The 20,492-nt window shown below is 41.1% G+C and overlaps 1 protein-coding gene and 1 long non-coding RNA gene across 2 annotated transcripts; one reads left to right on the top strand and one right to left on the bottom strand.

The window, feature by feature from the left end:
• Positions 1-997: 997 nt before the first annotated feature.
• LOC115573561 (transforming growth factor beta-3 proprotein-like) lies at positions 998-14,220 on the bottom strand. Its single transcript, XM_030404379.1, has 7 exons — positions 13,290-14,220; positions 7,458-7,621; positions 5,386-5,515; positions 5,149-5,253; positions 4,600-4,765; positions 4,250-4,403; positions 998-2,750 (listed from the first exon to the last, which is right to left on the bottom strand). Exons 1-7 carry the CDS (start codon positions 13,633-13,635, stop codon positions 2,592-2,594), a joined length of 1,224 nt encoding a protein of 407 aa, XP_030260239.1. The 5' UTR covers positions 13,636-14,220; the 3' UTR covers positions 998-2,591.
• Positions 12,885-20,173, top strand: LOC115573562 (uncharacterized). Its single transcript, XR_003982304.1, has 3 exons — positions 12,885-12,984; positions 14,671-14,725; positions 20,048-20,173. It is a non-coding gene; the product is annotated as an uncharacterized LOC115573562 (long non-coding RNA).
• The last annotated feature ends 319 nt before the right edge of the window (positions 20,174-20,492 follow it).

The raw sequence follows: 20,492 nt of genomic DNA, 5'->3' as shown, positions 1-20,492 counted from the left end.
TGCTAAAAAGCTTAATGAGTCTCTCGCTTTAAAAATTCTTAAATACCTAGAAAGTCGTGCCAAATGTGTCACATGTCTCAAGTTTGTGATTTACTACAATCATTTAATGAAGAATAAGAGAATTAAAAAGATGTCTGCACACTGATACGTACCAAAAATAAGAGAAATTGCCTTTTGCCTGGGAAAGCTGTTAAGCAGCGATCTCTGAGAAAGAGAAGTTGAATTTATGACTCTGGTAGAAAAAAAAAAAAGCCCCTGTATGTGCCTGCAGGAAACAGGTGGGACTGGTGAGATTCAAGTAAGAAAAATTATGTTCGTATGGAACCAAAACATTATGAGAAAATAGCATTTTAAATGGCATTTCAACATGGCAGACAAGACCAGTGGGTAAATTCATCATTTTTCCTAATTTGGAGTTGAATGTTTTAACAGATCCGTTACATTTGATTATTCAAGCTGGCAACAGGCGTGTTTTCTTACTTTAACTTATCGTTATGAAGTAAATGTTGATTGCACGATGTAATGGCTGTAGAATAATGTCACCACTGGCGGTTAGAGCCATTCCTTAGAAACCTCACTTTCATTATGCTGCTTTGGCACGAAACCTCTGAGGAAAATGAAGTCTGACTGGCGATTCCAGCCAGGATGGCAGCCTGGCACCATTTCTATCTGCTTCCACGTCTCCACTATAGACTCAGTGAAATAACAAACTCACGTTTTGTGCCGTGCTGCTGGAAAAAAAGGAAATGACTCGCTTGTCTTTGTGACAACTGCTCCAACAATAACACCACTTGGAAACACTATAGGGGGGAAAAAGTTGTCTGTTTTCCACTTTAATGAAAGCATTTCAATCGCTGGAGTGATTTGTAGGATTTAAAAAGGGCTCAAACAGGTTTTTGCATGTTGTGTTTTTAATAATAATCACGATCAACAAGTCAATAAAAACAATATTACTGCCAAAAAAAAAAAAAAAAAAAAAAAACCTCACCTAAATGTCATCTAAAGGCGAGATGACTCAGACTGGGCCAATGTCAAACAGTACAGGGATTCAGAATCGTCCTCCTGACTCTGAGAAAAATGAGGTCTAACTGTACATCCAGCCACTATGACTTTTTCCCCTCCCTCTTCATTTTTTTTTTTTTGTTCCATTAGGGCTTCACACTGTAAAAGGAGCACCAAAACAAACAGAGACGGAGCAGAGGGAATGAAAGACTGCAGTGTGTTGAGTCCTGACTACACATGTCAGCTGGCTGGAGTGAAGGGCGACAGGTGAGTTGATAGGAGAGAAAACAAGTAAGCAGCTGCTTTTAAATGTACACGGCATTTCCTGTTGTTGCTGGAGAAAAAGTGCTCTGATTTAACCATCTGGGGAAAGTCACCTTTTAATACAACAAGACACATACTGGATCACATACAACAGGTCAAACTAAATCGTACATTGGACACAGAAGTTCTTTTTTCCTAAATCACAAGAAAAATGTAACAGTACCCATGGTTTAACATAAAAGTGTCTCCACCACGTCAGATTGTAGCCTGGTCAGTGAAACAATCACTATATCACAAGTTGCATAACAGACTAAATCTGCTATTAATGTAAAAGAAATCTCGTAAAAAAAAAAAAAAAAAAAAAAAAAACCTGTTGCGTAACACGTGTTCTTTTCCAGTATATTCTTTAAAGTGTCCCAGATATAATTTGAACCTGTTAGGGATGAGGACTTCCAGTGAATGGCAGTGTGCTCGTGGCGAGTTTCCATCGCAGTTCTTCCCCTCACATACAGGTTCCCTTCGTCTTCTTCTACTTCTTCTTCTTCTTCTTCTTCTTCCATCCATTCTAATAGATGCACCGCAAAGAAAAAAAAAAAAAAAAAAAAAAAAAAGGGCCATTGCTGCTGGCTGGCCAAAAAAAGAAAAAGCTTGGCTCAACTTCTTTGTTCATTCACTTTCCATTGCAAATCCAACAGGCATTCTCTCAGCTCTCCTTTTCCCCTGACCACAGCTACGGCTTTGGATACAGCAGCGAGTCTGTCCTTTCTCCTTTTGTGTTTGAAGATAAAGTCCACTGTTTGAAGGGGAAGGGAATCGAAGTTCAAGGTAAAAAACATCCAACTTGAAGGGACCATTCAGGAGAGCACGGGCTATGTTTGTGATTTTTAACATTGTCACCCCAGGGCTGGAAACAGGAAAGCTGCTCTACTGACAATGAGACTGTAACTTTGTGGAATATTTGTTAGAAAATACAACACAAAGTAAGTCTATATAATTTCTCTGTCATTGTCGATGAAGCAGCTCCTGGATGTTTTAGGAACGTGTTCTCTACCTTCAGAAGGAAATATTTTAAGATTTAAGATAAGACTTTGATTGTAAAAATGAAGGTTTGCCTTTTTAAAAACGAAAATAACTACTTGTGATCCAGAACTGACTGAGAGGGAGAGGGGAATAAAAAGTGTGACCTCCAGAGTGGTGTTCAGATCTAAGCCTTGAGGCCACAGGTTCAGTTATTTGTCACAGCTAAGAGTCCAAAGAGTCAACGAGCATGGGTTTCATCAGTACCTAGTCAAATCCTGTCGCACTACCTTGCCATTCCTGTCTCCTCAGCTACACTTGCAAGACTTGACGATCATGTTGGAGAGCTGCTCCACTTTGGGGGTTCGTCCGGAGTAGTAGAGTATAGTGAGCGGCTCCAGGTCTTGAGGGACGCAGCAGGGGGAGGCCGACGCCTCCGGATTCAAAGTGTTGTACAGGCTCAGCAGCTATTGGAAAGCACACAGGAGACATAAACGTCACTTTCAACTAGTGTTGAAACGTTATTTTTTTTATATATTCAATATCTAATGAGTGTTAAATTGGCTGGCTAGTTGAAATCGGTGTAAGAGCTGGACTCTGTGTGACTTATACATCTGTAAAGACCTCTGAATGTCCATCATGGAAATGTATCAGTAGCCAAATAAACTTGCTAAATTTGCCAAATTCTAATATGTTTTGGCTTTCTTTGGAGACAAGAGGGGACAGTTCATCCTAGAACATAAAATACATATTTCTCCTCTTACCTGTACTGCTATTTGTCCATTTAGGATTGTTTTGGGCTGAGTTACAGAGTTTTGGAGATAGAGATTTTTGCCTACTCGTGAACATAATGGAAGTAAATTGCTTATGCTCGTGACAGTGTGGGGCTTAAATATTAATAGCATTGTCCTTGGTTGAGCTGTGAGATAGCTTACAGCTAGCTAGCTGACTAGCTAGCTCACTTGCCTTAAGATAGCTTTAGTTAGCCTAGTTCGCTCGCCTCTCGTCCATGAGTAGATGTAAGCTTCCTTCTCATGGTGATACAGTTGAAAGAATATATTTACTACATGATACTGCTCACAGCAAGGTGTGTGGATAATCTTGTCAAAAATATATCTTTTTTGGCTTTGAGCCCCGCAAGCCAGGTGCCATGTAGTTCAATGTGTTCATTATCTTCAAAACTTGGTAACTCACACCAAAACAATCAGGATGAAATAATGAGGGCTACAGCTAAGAGAAAAATAAAATATAGGTATTTTTGATTTTGGGGCAAAAAGTCCCTTTAAACTCTATGAAATACTCATCTAAAAGTGTTGACATTCAACCATAACGTACGTGTTTGGGCCCAGAAACCATCAAAAACGTTGAGCTAAATGTGGTTAAAAGTTACTGTCAACAATACATTTCACTCTCAACACTATCAATAATTTGTATGTGGACTGTTACTTCAGCAGGAAGTACAGCAGCTCCAATGAAAACTGTTCACAGTGAGGTCTGTGGAGTTTCCAGAGTCACCAGGACATTGTTTGTGGAAAGACAAATTTCTCTTGTGAATTCAGGTTAACTTGCTGTCCACCTTTATCACATGTTGAGCAAAAAGTGTAAAGGCCAGCACAAACTTTCAACTGTTTTTGGTTACACATCATACTGGGTGTGTTTGGGTCAAATGCATTCTGGAGGGAGTCTAAACATCCATTTTATTAACTGGTGTCTCTTTGTTTTGGACATTAACATATGCTTGTCAGGCAAAGTAGGTTTTCATGGGTCTTCATCTAAGATTGAGTCCAAAGTTTTGTTCCCATGAAGACCTTTAGGTGGAGACAGAGCTCTCAGAAGTGGATGCCTTGAAATATGGGCAAATAAAAATTATCTCCACAGCTTTTTACCACTAGAACCAATGAGAATCTCCCATTTCTGTTTTTATTTTCACTGTGGGAGTTTCATATTCCTGTTGGGGCCTTCTTACCGAGCTGTGTGTTGTATCTGAGCTCCTCAGGTAAGGGCAGGGCCCAGAGCAGTAGTTTGCATCGTAACCACTGGGCTCATGGATCCACTTCCAGTCCAAGTCACGGCGGAAGTCGATGTGGAGCTTGCGAACACAGCAGCCATCCTCCGTGTTTCTGTGATGAGGATGACCAACAATAGTGCAATCAGTCCCCAAAATTAGTTTTTGTGATGCTTTAATACCTTCTTGGTCACGTCTGGGACTTCTCAGATACAGTATGTTGCAGCACATATTTGGGAATGAAATGTAAAGAACTGATGAACGGAACCAAAGAGTAAAATAAAAGTACGTATGATTTATGAATCCCTTACGAGAAACAGTAGTTTGTGTCCAGCGCCCTCTTGCGTCGGCGTGTGGACTGAGTGTCCAGGCGGTGGGGTGGGATCATCATGAGGATGAGGTGGGGCAGGTACTGCTCCTTTTTCTTGTTCAGGTGATCCAGATCCAAGCGCTTGTGCTCCTCATCTCCATCCACGCCTTAATTACAGACACGATCGAGGTACACTTAAACCAACCATTTAGTGGCTTTTTTCTTTCGTAGTTTCCCTCAATCTGAGCATACAATTTACAAAATCATTGACTTTAAAGCTGCCATCCCTGTAATTCTTTTACACAATGTAGACATGTTACCACAAAGACAAAAATAAGAAAAAACTAAGACAAACATATACATTTATTCTTAGACATTTGAGGCAAAGGTTCAAACAGGCAACAGTTCACTCTCAACATAAAGACATTTTAAAAATAGACGATTTTGTAAGGACGAAGACGTAAGGACTAAACTCAGTAATGGTGAGACGGTATGAAGACATGAGATCAAGAGAGCGACGAACACCTGTCGGGATAAAATGTAGCCTTACCTTTAAACTTCACTTCCAGCACCTCGTTCTCATCAATGATGTCACCATTTTGGCTGAAGGTGTGGCAGGGACAGTGCACACTGATCTCCAGACCCAGATTAGTTCCTGGTGGCAAACAATCATGGAAAAGAGGTTTATCAATTGTGTTCTACTTAAAAAAGTTACCCTTAAGTTAACCCTGTTAAGTGTCTGAGATCTACATGGGATGATCACTCGGATTAACTGCCCAAGTCTCACCTCTGTTCATCAGCCATTCTCGCACTGTTTCAGTCACATCGAAGGAGACCCACTCCTGAGTACCTTTGGTCAACACATTCTTGGCTGCAATGTAGCGTTGTTTCCTAATGTGTTCATTTGGCCTCACGATCTGCAGAGCAATAACAGACGGTCACCCTGAAAAGTCTTCTCTTCATACTGAAACAGCTTCAACATAACAACACAATGCAAGAAGAAGAAGCACTTGTTTGTTAAACTCATTACTTGTTGTTTTGCTAACTTTTAAAGAATGATGTTATGAGCGAAGACAATGTGGAACATGAAAACAGATGATATACAGAAAAAGTAAATGAAATTGCAACGGAAAGTGACAGAATGGTCAACAAGGTGACTAAAACAAGAGAGCACAGTCCCTGCTGAAAAAAACAGCATAGACCAGCACTAAAACCAGCATCAAGACCAGCATATGTTGTGTTTTGGTGCTGGTCTGTGCAGTTTTTTTCAGCAGGGGCTGGCAACTTTGTGAGGCCACATTTGGGCATGGTGTTGCTTTGAGCTTAATGCTACGTGTTACATATGTTAGTATCCCTTATTGCTAAATAGATTCCAGCTGTAGCTGATGGGATGTTTTAGATTTAAAGGTACTTTGTCATATCCTAAAGTACTGGAAAACTCATTTTGACCTGATGGTGGCACTAGATGACTTCAGTTCTTCCTTTAGTAAATTATTGATATTTTGAAACACCCTCACAGCTGTTTATATTTAGGCTCATAAGACCTCTTCTCTTTACTGTGAGAGGTAGGAAACTCCACAGTGGGCAGAAGGACGGTCAGACGCACATGTTAACATCCTCCAGGACACATGGAGCAACGTTAACATTCAGCTTAAGTCGTGTTTGTGTTCACCTGAAAAATGTAAGTCCATTACTGCCTCTTCTTTCAACTGTCTTGTTACCTATAGAGGGAATTATCTGGCTCTTTAGCTTTAGCTAGCTGTTCTACCTTCTTCCCCAGTTAGCTAACAAACTCAGTTGCTGGCCTTGTCTGTAATGTGGCTCATGTCGGTTCTTGTCCAGGTCGAGCAAAGTTTTAGATTATCAAAGCTTGTTCACTGAAAACAGCTGCCTGCTGTTGCTGGTAACAAGGTTCACGAGAGTAGTTATAGTCAACCAGACAGTAAATGTGTACTGTGAAACAACAACAATAAGCTAAAGGCTAAAATGTTGTGTAGGCTAGCACTCCAGAATTGAATGTTAATTCTCTCTTAGATAACACCTAGTCCCTTTATTCTTTCACAAATAAATACATTTTAAAAAAGATATATTGACATGTGTTCATGGCTATAAGTTAAATAAACATGGCGGTTGCTCTTTGTGCTCATTTGGAGCACCCAACATATAGACGTAACATTAGAGCTGATGCTAAATTTCAAGTATGGCTTTGGCTATGGTGATGGCGGTGGTAAAGCAGGGAAAACATTCTTAATATAAAGTATAATTAAACTTATAATGTGTTTTTGGCTTTTTAGGTGGGCCTTTTTTTTTACTGGCTAATATACGTTTTGCTGCTGACCCCGTCCACATTAGTATGATGATCTGCTCCTATGCCATCTACTCTTGAAAATACATTGACTGCTGAGTTCCATATACAACCAACTTCAAAACCTGAATTATCCCTTAATAAACTTTACATCCTTTTTTTTCAAAAGGGGCTAAATGTCCAAGACCTCCACATGACCAAAATAAGGACCTTATTAGATCTGTGCTGCCAGTGCTGCACTCACAGGACCGCTGTCCCGGTTCTGCAAACACTCTGCAGCCCAGTTGAGCTTTTTTGGCTTTTGGTCTGGCTGTTACCCACGCCTGCGACCACAGTCTGATCTGTTGGCTCTGTTTGTCAATTAGGGCTTGAAATCATGTGGTGGAGAACAACTCACCAGCTTATGTAAGATAGGCTCTTGACAGACTTGAATTGAATTATCTAGTAGCAAAGATCACATTAAAGAAAAGAGTATTTGAAGCTACATGTCGCCTCGACTGTGAGCTTTGCCTCTGATCTTGGTAGAAGGACAGGGAAACGGTACCTTTACGCACCTGGTAGAGCTCAATACGCTGTTCATTCCTCTTGGCGCTTGAGTTTGGCACCCTCAGAGCCCGAAACTCTGCTCTGAAGAGGTTGGTCGAGTTCCTTTCCATGGCGGAGACGTTGAAGCGGAAAACCTTGGAGGTGATGCCTTTTGGGCAGTAGGGCAGATCATCTGGAACAGAGAGAATCAAATAAACGTTTTGTGAGCGGACACGCTTAGAAAATCTCATCAGGATCTAATGCGATACAAGCAGCGTTTGTCCGAACACGGACCGCAACTGCTACATCGCCTTTGGATAGAATAAGCACAGAACCCGGCTCTGTAATTGCCATCATGTGAGTGCAACAGTTGAAAGGAAAAGTTCTCAGGTCGAGCTTTAACTCAACAGACATGTCTCAGTAAGTCATGACAATAAGCCAGCATGTAAGAAACAGGATCCTGACACTGAGGCAGCTAAAGGGAAGTCAGACATAATTTATTTGGTATTTAAACTTGTGCTTTTTGTCTCGTGACCTGCCTTGTCTTGTTAAAAAGGAAAAACATATTTGATCTGTCTTCTCTTACCTGAATAAGAAAAAATATAAGAATATAAGAATAAGAATAAGAAAATAATATAAACATTGGCTGTAGCAACAGCCAATACTCCTATTAAAAACATTTGAACATAACATTGTAGCTCTTAAAATTGCCCTATTTTGATAAATTATTCTCCTATTGTAAGAAGCAAAAGTACTATTACTATTATTGGTATTACAAAAGTTATAACTTGTGACCAAAACCTTGCGAACATAAAACAAAGATTGCTGCTTCGTGGAAATGCATCTCCTAACATTCATGCACGCAGCTGAGAACCAGCTTAAAACTTAACAATATTCTTTTGGATTTTACCGATATTAACATGCCTGTATTTTCCAACATCCTTTGGCTGTTTGCCGAAAAAGGAATCTCATATATGCGCTAACTGTACTTTTTCTAAATGAGAAAACTACTTTGTCAACAGTTTGCATTAACAGTAAGCCTTTTTTTTAAGCCTTTATTAGCCAAGACAGAGGATGAGAGATATAATCGTCCAAAACAGAAAATAACATTAGTTTTTCTATCAAATAAGACAAAGGCTTGAAGCAATAATGATAAAGCATAATTGAGTGGATGAATCTTGTCTTAAATGTCAAACCGATTTATTTGATTAATTGGAGGCTTATTTTCCAAAATTTGGAAACATACTTTTCTGGCTGACTGGTTTGGTGAAGGAGGAGGTTGGGGGAGGCGTGTCGTTGGAATAAACTTGAAGTGTAGTTTTAGTCATGCCTCAGGAGGTACAGTACCTCTGTCAGCGCCTGATGGTAACGCAATGTGTACTTTTCCCCTTTTGTGATGTATCATACTTCTTTAGAGATACTTTAATATGAAAATAATGGCATGGGTTTATAGGGATTTGTTTTTGTACTTGCGGTCTTATTCACACCTCAAATAGGAACTTTGGTTTACTGACTCTTTCACGGCTGGCACTACGTTTATCAGAATGATTAGTGTGGTTTCCTGCCTTATCAAAATTCCTCAGCGTTTCTCCAACACTTTTTGTCTATATTTGGAGGAAATGAAAATGTTGTAATTGAAATAGCAATATTATTGAGGTTAGTATGACTTCACCTCCCTGGTATCTGCGTATCAAAACCCTGCGATGCTCGATCCCACTGACAACTTTTTGGACCCGAACCCCTTTCTGACCATGATGACTTCTCCACAACCCAACCTCAGTCATTGACATATGCCAGATTCTGTATGCGTACCAATGCTATAAAAGGAAATCTTTCCGATGTTTGCAGTGCAGCCCCTCGATGCAGTAATATGCAAGTCCTCCAGGAGCTTTCTGCTTCATTTGCACCTGTCACGGATTTGTGTAGGTTCACGGTGCTGCCCCGGATCCACCAGAGGTCAACAGCTTACCTTCAGAATCCGTCAAAGAGTGCGTGTGTGTTTGCCCACATTAAAAGAGAGAGCAAGAGTGATGGCCCTGGCTCAGAGTAGAAACTTTGCTCCACAAAGCCAGAATTCTGGTGCTGTTATACCACAACGGACAACACCCTGAGGTGGCTGTCTTCATAACACCGGCTTCACTTAGCGAAATGAAACTACAGCCAGTTAGCTTAGCTTAGCAGAGAGACTGGAAGCAGGGAAAAACAGCTCGCCTGGATCAGTCCAAAGGTAACAAAATCAGCATACCTGCATCCAGCAGGGTCAGCTTCCCTCACATTTTGTTGCACTTGGCAAAGAAGACTCTGGCTAAATATACGTCTTTAAGGAGAGAAAGTCATTCTCTGACGATAAGTACGGACCAAAACATTAATTAGCGTTCTGAATACACATACTGCTAATTAGAGCACATTGACTGCATCAGTCATTTCAGCAAGTCCCCCTGAAATTACCTACATAGTAATTATGATGGAAGCAAAAGAGGGAGGTATTTAACAGTACTGGAGAGAGATAAAGTTCATGGAGTTTGGGGTGGATGAACAGATCAACAAAATAAAAGATCTAGACATAATAGACAACTGTTCGTTTCCCATTGCGACATACTGTTATACATTTTTTTTCAGCTACATTATGTAGAAATTGGCATTTTGTCCGATTTGGCACCGCCCACTGTCACTGAATACAACACTGCTGTGGTAAATACAAATCCCATGTGTGTAACAATTTGTCAGATGTAATGTAGGTGCTGACTACAAGCAAAAATCATGACATCATAACACTGTATGTTGAAGTAAACATGTATGCAACGCTGTGATCCGACCCTCTCACCGAAGTTACACAGTGCAGAAACAAGTGATAGAGGGGTGGAGAGGCTGAGACAGTGACACTATTCACCGTGTTATGAGACACTGTACCATCAACATGATTTTAAAGCTGATATTTTAAGGGGGAAAAAAAGTTATGTTGCTTTAAAGCTGGACCCAGATCGTCACCACGAGAACAAAGCTTTCCTAACCTATCCAAAATCCCCCTTTTAACTATGGAGGTGAGATTTTGGCTGATATCCCATACAATTATACTTTTTTCAACTCATTCTAGCCAGCTGACAAAACCCACCGATCAGCAAATAAAATAAATTACTTTTTACTGTCAACAGGTAGCGTTGCATGCACATATTTAAAGGGGCATCTTATCAGCAGAAATGTTCATTTTAAGAAGACACTGTTATTTCATTTTATAGCTTTAATCAGCTAATTCAGATTACATGCTGAAATACTACACTAGAGTTAGGGGGTAGAGGATATCTGCCCTGGTCCATTATCAAGGCCCATATTCAGCATTTTTTCACTTATTATTATCAGCCATTTTTCTTTCAGATTGCTGATGAATTAAAATTTTTTTAATGAAGCGGCATCCTCCGCCCACAACCCTACCTGATCTGTAACATGTCACAATTAATAGCCGACAAACACTAATTAATCTGAATCTGCAAAGGTACAAGTAACTTAAGATATCAAATAAATATAATGCATCTGAAAAGGCTTCCGTGTTTCCATGTTCTCAAGGTATTTTGTGGTTTTATTTCAAAGACCTGGCGCAGAGAAATGTCCTGAAAAAATACTGGAAATGGACTTTGGATCAGCCGTCCATGATCAACACTTGTTTTGTTGCTTGACAAGAGGGCTGAAAGAAGCACTAGACAAAAAGTGCATCTGACCTCAGGTAAGCGTCCCACTCTTACTAATTCATGTTGAATTTTAAGTGACCAGGTAAAGAAACTTTTAGAACGTTGTTTACTTCCTGAAATTTCAATAATAAAGGCACAAGATATGGAGTTCAGTAGCAGAATGATGGTTAAGCACAACAAATCTATAAAATTGCTCATCTCACCTGTGTCTCAGTGAGCAGGCTCAGTGCATGTGGATGTAAAGGATACTGACATAAGGCATGTTTCCAAGTACACAACAACTTTTAAAAAGCTGTCGCTGCCATGCCAATACCACAGTTTTAGGATTGACAGAGTATTAAGGGCTTGTCGACATTTTCAAGTATCTGAAAAATAGGGATGTTTATTTTGACTTCCTGCCATTTTCCCTTTGTTTTTCTACTAATCACATCAGAATCTGACATGAGGACTAAAAGATTAGGGTAAAAGAAACACTGGTTTTCACTCAACTGTAAGAAAGAAGTGCATGCACGGAAATCTCGCTTTCATCTTTGTATCTAATGCCCATCTGTGGCTCTGAATCAACCGCACCAACTCGAGGCACCTACTGTACCGCCTGGCGTTTGTGTCAAAACCATTTTGCGAGATTCAAAACAGAACCTTACTGAGAGAAAACAGGTCTTTTGAGAAACACCTGTTGATTTCAAAGGGACTGTGATGCAATGGTCTTGGCTTGGCTCTGGACTATGAGGCCCTCTTTGGCTCCTCCACACGCACAGCGTTTATCCTATTCTACTTTCTCAATAATCCGCACTCAGTCGAACCACATGCTGTATGAATCTCCCTCAAGTGCTGACACATGTCCCTCTCGGCACACGTTTTTTCACTTCCCCTTCATAACTTCTAATTCTACAGAGGGAAACAGTTGCGCCAAATAGAGGTTTAGCACAAATCACTTGGAGTGAAAACAATGTGAGCCCCACAGGCCATTACCGATCAGTCTTAACAAATATTCACAAGCAAAATAAAGCTTGTTATTAACCGAGTAGTGAAATGTTACCTCGCGGCAATAAAATGACAGCACAGTGGAATCATTCAGGTTCGAGCGGATGAATGCCAGCTCAGTTTCACACTCAATTTAAGAAAGTTAAACCTGAGCAGTGCAGTCAGTGATGTCATGCTCATGGGCCACCCGTGTGTGTGATTCACCGGCCAAGACAGGCAGCAGGGTCCATACTTCTCGGGACCCCACTCCTCCTCCAGCACAGACGGACTCCAGGGGAGAGAGTGATGCCTTCAGTCAATCCAGACTAACGGGGAGGTCCCTCCATCATCTAACTTTTCCTGTCCACCCCTGTTAATTTTTCCTACTCCTCCTCCTAAAGGCATCCCCATCCGCCTGGGCAGATGTCCCTCTCATTTGGGCCTGACTGGAAAGGAAGTGGGGACATCTGGGGAGAAGGAGGACAGGATCCATGGAGGAAAAAAAACAAGAGGAGGAGGAGAGTGACTTTCCTGGAACACTGGTGCGGGGGTTTATACAGGTTGGTGAGCACCGCAGTAACAAAGCACATCCTCCGAGTGCACAGCGAGTTCATCTTTCCAATTAGACAAAAACCTAAAAGAGCTCTGACACATCTGCTTTGTGTTGTTCTTCACAGATTCTTCTATATTAAAAAAAAAATCCCTCCCTGTCTTGGACGTTTCAGCTTCACTGTGCAAGACTTTCACTTTCATCTGCTGAAGTCTGAGTTTTACACGTGTACAGGATGATTGTGTGACATCACAACTAGTCTGGAAGTCAGTCTCCGGTCCAGTAGGCGATCTAAACCTCTGCTATGTGGAAACTTGAGGCTTCCAGCGCGCATACATCGAGGATGGACTTTACTTTGAAGTAGGAGACGTCTTTTGTCCGGCAGTTAAAGTTTCATGTATTTGTTTGTGGAATCTTATGAGTCTTCAAACTTGTCTGAAAGGGATTTTTAATGTGTACCGATATAAAAAAAATAATAATCAGTGTTTAAAATGAATTGGTATTTATCAGTGGAATGGGAATCAGCTGTGGCCGTGTGGCGGTGCGTCTGGCTGGCACTGGTTCAGCATTTGGTGCGTAATTACGCGCCACGGATCCAGTGATTTCTGGTGTTTGTAACGCAAAAAGACAGAGTAACTTAGCCGCCAAACATCTGTAGTACTTACTGCTTTCTGGCGGTCCGTAGACCATGTTGAATTTGTATATCTCCTTGGCATAGTACTCAGTCTCGGTGTTGTCCTGACCGCAACTTTGCTGCCGATCCCTCCTCAGCTCCTCCAGTAGCTCCTTGGTGCTGTTATACAACGCTTGGATCTGATAGGGGATCTTGTTCGGTCCGAGGGACTGCGGGGGACTCGTCAGCCGGAGCTTGCTCAGAATCTGACCCCGGATCGCCTCGACCCTCTTCCTCTTCACATGGTCGATATCCACGGTGGCACAAGTGGACAGGGACGAGCTCAGAGTCGCGCAGTTGAGGAGGAGGACGAACAGTAAAGCCTTACCCAAATGCATCTTTTCTCTCTCTCTGCATCTGACTCGTAGTTGAAAATGTGCAAATATCACAGGCGAGGACTGCCAAGGTCAAGGTGTTTAATGAGCCTCTCAGATCACACTGATAAACGTCTTCCCTGCGAGCTAAATGGTGAAGAGAAAAAAACCCTCCTCACTCAGTTCGTTTGCTTGTGCCAGTCCCTTTTTTGTGTTGTGAGCAGAAATCCAACTTTGTGTTCGCCCATTAGACATGACTCAATTCAAAACGTTCCGAACGAGCGACAGGCTCTGTGTGAAATTCATCCGGCACAAATAAAAATCTGTAGGAGACAAAAAAGACAGACTCTTCTCTCGCATTCTTCTGCGCAAATCCAGCAGATTTAAGTGGTCCGGCAGCTCGGCATATCTCTCCTCTTGTGTGTCTCATTAAAAAAGAAAAAGCTCTTTACGGTCTCAGAGGAGGCAGACCGCAGGCTGTCAGGTTAACGAGGTATGCGCGACTTTTGAGCGGTCGGTATGGTCCCACATGTTTTTTATACCGCTACTTTCTGACGTTTGATGGAGGAGGGACCGCAGGCAGCCGACCGACCGGGGAGAGCCCGAATCATAACAAGGCTCAGTGCGAGGAGGCACCACACATCAACTGTGACACATGTGAACGACAGCCCACTGGTTTTATCCTCTCGCCACATGTGAGGCTGGAAAAAAAAAGTTTTGAGCTTTTAAACATTCTCGCTATTTTTTTCCCTCTTTATAAAGGGATCTGACGTGCGTTAGAAAGCTCTGATCTCGTCGTCCTTTCTTTGGTGTTAAAAGATTTTTATTGTGCCTTCAGTGGTTGATGTCTCTCCTGCTCGTCTACGGTCCTGTAACATGTTAGTGTTACTGGGTCGTGCCCCCTCTAGTGGCAAGTTGTGGCACTGTCTGAGTTCAACAAGTCCTCCTTTCAGTCCTTTATATATTAATTTTTTTTCTCTCTGAGTCTTATAATGTTGCTCATTTCCTCTGTTAAGATGTTTGATCTCTTCTTAAACAAGCTTAATGTCTGTGTTTCAGGCTGATCCGAGGGCAGCTGTTCAAAGGCAAATGTGGACCAAGACAACAGTTGAATGTAAGTCGAGGACCGTATATATTTAGGGTGAAAGTCAGTGTATACATTGTGTGTTAAAAGAGGGTTCACCTGAAGACCCAAAATATTATGCTTTGTTGTAAACACACATAGTGAGTCATAAAACATTACAGGTGTGACTTATGATGAACTAGAATGGCAGTAAGTAGAGTGCATACCTCCACCTAGGCACCGACAGTCCCCTTTTATTTATTCAAGCCTTATCCAGTACCTCCTGCGTTATTCCCTGAGAAATTAATGAAAATGTTGAGAAAACTATCCTATCACGCCAAGTTAGACCCGTCCTCCATCTGAGCGCTGTGGACAAACTGACAACCCAAACGACAAAAAAAAAAAAAAAACCCCGACACAGGTGAAAACACAACCTCATGACTACCTATACTTAATCTAATCATCTAGACGACCAACTGTTGTAAATACTCATTCTTTTCAAATAAAGATTGTACAAATGTGTTTTGTTTTTTTCTTCCTTCACATGACAAAATAATAGATGAAATGAAATATGCATTGTGCTTTACAGTTTGTAGGTGAGTTTAAGTAGTATTACAAACACCATCAGTGAACCTCCTCTTCATTACAAGTCATGAGCATCCATAAGACACTTGAACTTATCATTCATACATTCATTCATTCATTCAAAACACACCTATAATGTTTTGTGTTGATATAGTGCACCAGAAAGCATCGTGAGTGGATCATAATACACTATGAATGCCTCTATAACAAACTACTGATGTGGGCTTCATAGAAAGTTTTACCAAAAATTATTATTTGTATTAAAATATCTCTGTGGTAGAGTACAAAAAAAAAAGAAACCATAATCTAGTTTGTAGATTCCACACGTACCTAAAAACCCATAAAGATAATTTCTGCTAATTCACAGTTGCGTCCATTGTCCGCTCGTCTTCTTGCTCTGGAGCCTTCGCACAGAGACCCACACAATAAATATCCTGTTGTCAGAAGCTGCTCTCAAATTACAGAAATCCTTTCAGACTTCACATTCTGGCGACATGATTGCATTACTGTTCAAAAGAAGCAAAGTCTCCTCAGTGGGTGCAGATTTTTTCCCATGCCCTCTGCAAACCACAATCCACATAAAATCCATTTTTCTGCACTGATGTCTTAAAGGTCTATTTGCAGGCCCTTAAGTTATTTTATCTTTTTGATTCCCCCCTCCTCCCCCTCCACAGTCTGTTTTATCTCTATTCATAGAGCATATTCACATTCTCAGACCTATTTTAGGTCAAAGCTCACTCAACCACTGGAGGCCCCCGTACCCAAACATGGCGTCTGGCATTTCCCTGTGTTTGTTTTGCCCACCAGTTTGCATAGCAAGAATGATTTCGTAGAATGTCCAAACTTGGTAAATATTTGGCTTTGACTCATGAATCATATGCCCAGGTGCCTTTGTGTACTATATACAAACACATTTGATTCATCTTGTTAGTTTGCAGGAGTTAGAGAAGAATACACAGGCCCATATATTTAGAAAAAACAGGTTTCTTTTCTACTTTCCACTTTCCATGATACTTAAGATGCGAATGCAAATACATCTTTGAGTTTTACTCTTACTTCTTTTGTGGTCAGACATCTCCTTGGAAAATCTTAATGCGATCAATTTCAACATCTCTGTATCTGCTGAGGAACACTAAACGTTGTGTTTGTTAATCAAGCTCCTCTGTATCTGTTGTCTTTAATGATTTAGTCATAGGAACAGTGTCGTTTTTCTGTTTATTGTTATGGAACTGGTTTCCAGTAACGTCGCTCCAAGCTCTGGCTGAAATGTCTTCATTCATAACTTTGGCTCTGTGATGTGCGAGCGATCCAAACCCCAAAATGGGTGTTTGGGCTTTTTTTTTTTTGCATAATCCAAAAATGAGCGGGGAATGAGATGTCTTCATAGCCATTGTGAAGCTATTTTAGGACGAGCGCTGAGGTCACTGGTATCCCTCAGACACTTCCCCACAGTCCTAAATGCAACCTTTGATGGATTGTTATAACTCTCATGAAAGTGAAAATAATTGTAGGTTAGAGTTAAGGAAGATGTCTGTTTGTCTTTTGTTTTGTCATCTCTATTCTCGAGGATGATCTTCGTTTATCAAATCATTTTCCAGCTTGTGTGGCACGCCTCCATGAATACACCTTTACTTCATGTGGCGTATTTAAATTTCCTTTATGTTGATGAATTCTTGCTGTTCGCATCCCAACATTTGTCTACTTTGATGTTATAAAACAGTCGATTTGATCTGTATCTGTGTTGCTGCCGTTTACTGTCTCATCTTCAGGAAATCACTGTAATGTTGGCAGTTCTCCATTAAGCCAGCAGGTGATGCTGCTTAACAAACAATGTCTGCTGTGAGCTGAGACGCTCAACGTCTTAAACGCTTTCGGGACCTTGTAATATTAAAATGACCACTTTACTGGGTGCACCTGTAAAATCTATTGCAACACCATGCAAGAGCTCAGCCATGAATCATACATTTAAAAAAAATGATGATGTTCATATACAGAGAGGTATTGATCCAATTCCATCTAAAGCTGTCAGGTAGTGTTTATTTAATGCTGAAGGAAAGTGTCCGCCATTCAAGAGATTCTATAAATTCAACTACGATGTTTGTAAATATTACATTTGTCAATCCTCATCAAAGAATTATCATTTATGTGAAGCGTCTCATCTAGTTGGAGTTATTTCTGCAAAATTAATAAACAAGTGAATCAATTTCCAAATAAATGAAGTCCGGTTGTTCTAATCGAAAACGATCAGCGCAAAATCACCAAGTAAAGCAGACTAATTATTTTTAGTTGTTAAAACCTTTTAGCACAACCTAAATTTGATTGTCTACTTTACTTTCCTGAATTCTTTAAAGTAAATTCAACTCTTTAATAACGCTAAAATCGGTATTATTGAACTAACAAATATATGTACCGATCTAACAACAGGTAATTAATTTTTTTCCCAAACCACTCAGACCCTTTTACCTCCCAGCAGCTTCCTGTACACCTGATCTTTAAGTATTCAAATCGGTATTTGGAAAGAAAAAAATGGTCTTGGCACATTTCTGAGACAAAGCAATGAGTGAATCTGCTTTAGATAACAATCTACCAGATATCTAAACCACCTAAACCACCACCATTGTACAGCAGCTGTTCTTCCTCTTCGGTCAGATCTGAAATATGAAATAAGAAAATAGGCTGAATTCCACGAGCAGCTTTACCTCTAAATTGAGCTTCTATTTCCGTTTGTCCTATCAACTCTGTGTGGAGAAATACTGTAATGGGGACAAGGCCGCACACACACACACACACACACACACACACACACACACACACACACACAAAAACGCCAAATGGACTTTGTCTGGTGCACAGAAATTATGTCATCCGGCACACACACACACACACACACAAACACAGACTCACACACACATTGTACTGAACTGTCTGGGGTTTCCTAGACATGATCCCAGACATCACCATCACCATCAAAGTTCACTTTTACTCCAAGCGTCGTCCTCCAGTGATTACCTCACTGCTGGGTCAGGTTTTAGTGAGTCATTCTCCGGCAATCTCTCCGTCTCGCACAACACACGGAAAAGGAATGCAGCTTCAGACCAGAAGATGAAAACAAAAACACATGCTGGTAGTCATACGGAGGAATATGTCTTCCTTTTTCTCCTGTAATGTAGGTTACATTCCTGCTGACTGTACTTGTTGGAGTAGTCGCTGCATGAGTAGCCCTTAAACTCCTTTATTAGCACAGCGATCGGGCGACCAGTGTGTTTTCAGTGTTTTTAGGTTTTTAAAAGATTTTATCATGGTTCCACTGAGTAGACAGAGGTCACCGTCTCACCACATACCCTCAGTCTGACTGCTTAAGACCGGCTAGACAGAGTCAGACAAACCCTAAATACTAAGCAGCATCCTGCCAGATTTCCCTACTACAGCACACTGACAAGCCAGCACAGTAAAGTCTGCTTCGTCTGGGGGTAACAAGCCCATGAGTCATACTCTGGAGTCAGCTGGACAGGAATGCTAACAGGAGACCCCTAAAACCCACACCAGCGGAGACAATGATGTGTATATGTCATGGCCATACAACTCAAATGACTCATTTGATTCGTCCACCATCTGTGTTAGTCATCGTTGTCTTAAAACATGTACATAGGAAAGGAACACCGCGCCGGCTAGACAGGTGACTTAAGGTGAGATCACGTGGATCTGTCACACGCTCGTCTGTCACTTTGTCGTTGTTGTGTCTGAGGTTTGACGTCCTTATCTGGCTTCAGACTTCCAGTTATCAAGAACAAGCTCTCAGAGTGATTTCATGGCAGTTGTCTGCAGGGTTACAGGCTTGTCTCTGGGCTGCCGTTTAGTTTGAGGCGGGGGACAACTTTGCCTCTTGGCAGCTCCAGATGACTTCAAATTATGAACATTTGACAATTTTTTTACTCACCAATTTCACTGCTTGCTAGACACAGACGAGGCTCTCTCTCCTCTTCTTTGACTTTCCTGAACTTTCCGCTTACTGCCCATCATCTGTTGCCTGATGAAAACCAGCCTCTCCAGACCACACCGAGTCATGCCACGCTAGCACTTACTGACTCCTGTTTAAAAAAGAAAAGAAAAAAAAAACACTCAACAAAGGCAATCTAACACCAAAACAATGTCTCACAATGATTATAATTCAATATTCTATAAGGCTATCAATGACCAAAACTCGGGTTAAGTAAGCATTTTAGGACAAACAGGACAGGATTGAAGATATCTAGAATCAGGGTCAGGCAAACGGAACAAACTGGACTTAAATACAAACTAAACTGACGAGGAGATGCGTGACAGGTGTGGAGGGAAAGGCACAAGGCTGAGACAGAGGACAGAGACACAGGTGGAAAACATGGTGCAAACAGTGATGACACCACAGAACACCCAGAAAACACAACAGGAAGAGACAAGTGACAATAACTACTTCTCATTCTAGTCTTACCCTCACTGTACTTGGTGCTGTACGACCTGTAGCATGTGGTTGCTAAATATTAGCTAATGTTAGCAAACTTTAGCTAGCTATTGCTCTGTAACGAACTGTAATAAGCCACTTGGTTGACTCTGTGGCTCTTCTTCTCCGTGTTCCTTAAAAGTTACATGACCTTTGTACTGCAACAGCTCTTGAAATGTTACGTGACTTCTGCATTAGCCTGTTTCTGTGGAGGTTGAATGCACATAAATTAATGTGATAGAAATGAAATATGTGTTTTACATTTTGCCATTTCTGACAAATCCATTTGAAATGTGTTTTTTTGCCACTAGGGGGCTGAAGACCTTCAACCCAGCTGAGAGATGTGGACCCCTGACACAGCTAAGGTGTTAGCAAACAGGTACTCGCTAGCAGAAAACATGGAGGGACGTTGCCAACTGGTTGGAGTCGTGTTTCTGGCTACCTGATGAATGTAAGTCCAATATTCTTTTTTTTTTTTTTTTTATGTCTGTCTTTGTTCCCAACAACTCCTACGAGAAATCTGGGTCCCAGCATGCTAGTTTTTGAACTTTCTGCACCAGCTAGCTGCTAACTTTGTCTTTGAGCGGTCTGTGTACATCAAAGGTGGTTTGTTCAAAACATGGTTGATCAAAGTCAAAACACAGGCTACAGCAAATGTGTTGGCTGCAAAACAAAATTAGCTAAAAGAGGCTTAAAAGCCACAAGATAATTCTAATATAATTGACGAATTGAAGAAATGTGCTGAAAAAACACTTC

Source organism: Sparus aurata, chromosome 22 (genome assembly GCF_900880675.1).
Source record: "Sparus aurata chromosome 22, fSpaAur1.1, whole genome shotgun sequence".
Taxonomy (NCBI): Eukaryota; Metazoa; Chordata; class Actinopteri; order Spariformes; family Sparidae; genus Sparus; species Sparus aurata.
This window is presented reverse-complemented; position numbering and strand designations above follow the sequence as displayed.

What these genes read in the sequence shown, in the direction of transcription:
- LOC115573561 (XM_030404379.1), bottom strand. Translation starts at nt 13,635, where the DNA reads ATGCATTTGGGTAAGGCTTTACTGTTCGTCCTCCTCCTCAACTGCGCG. An exon ending in AGCGTATTGAGCTCTACCAG is followed by an intron (nt 5,516 to 7,457) that starts GTGCGTAAAGGT and finishes ATTGCTCTGCAG; the next exon opens with ATCGTGAGGCCAAATGAACA. An exon ending in GACACAAACTACTGTTTCTC is followed by an intron (nt 4,404 to 4,599) that starts GTAAGGGATTCA and finishes TCCTCATCACAG; the next exon opens with AAACACGGAGGATGGCTGCT.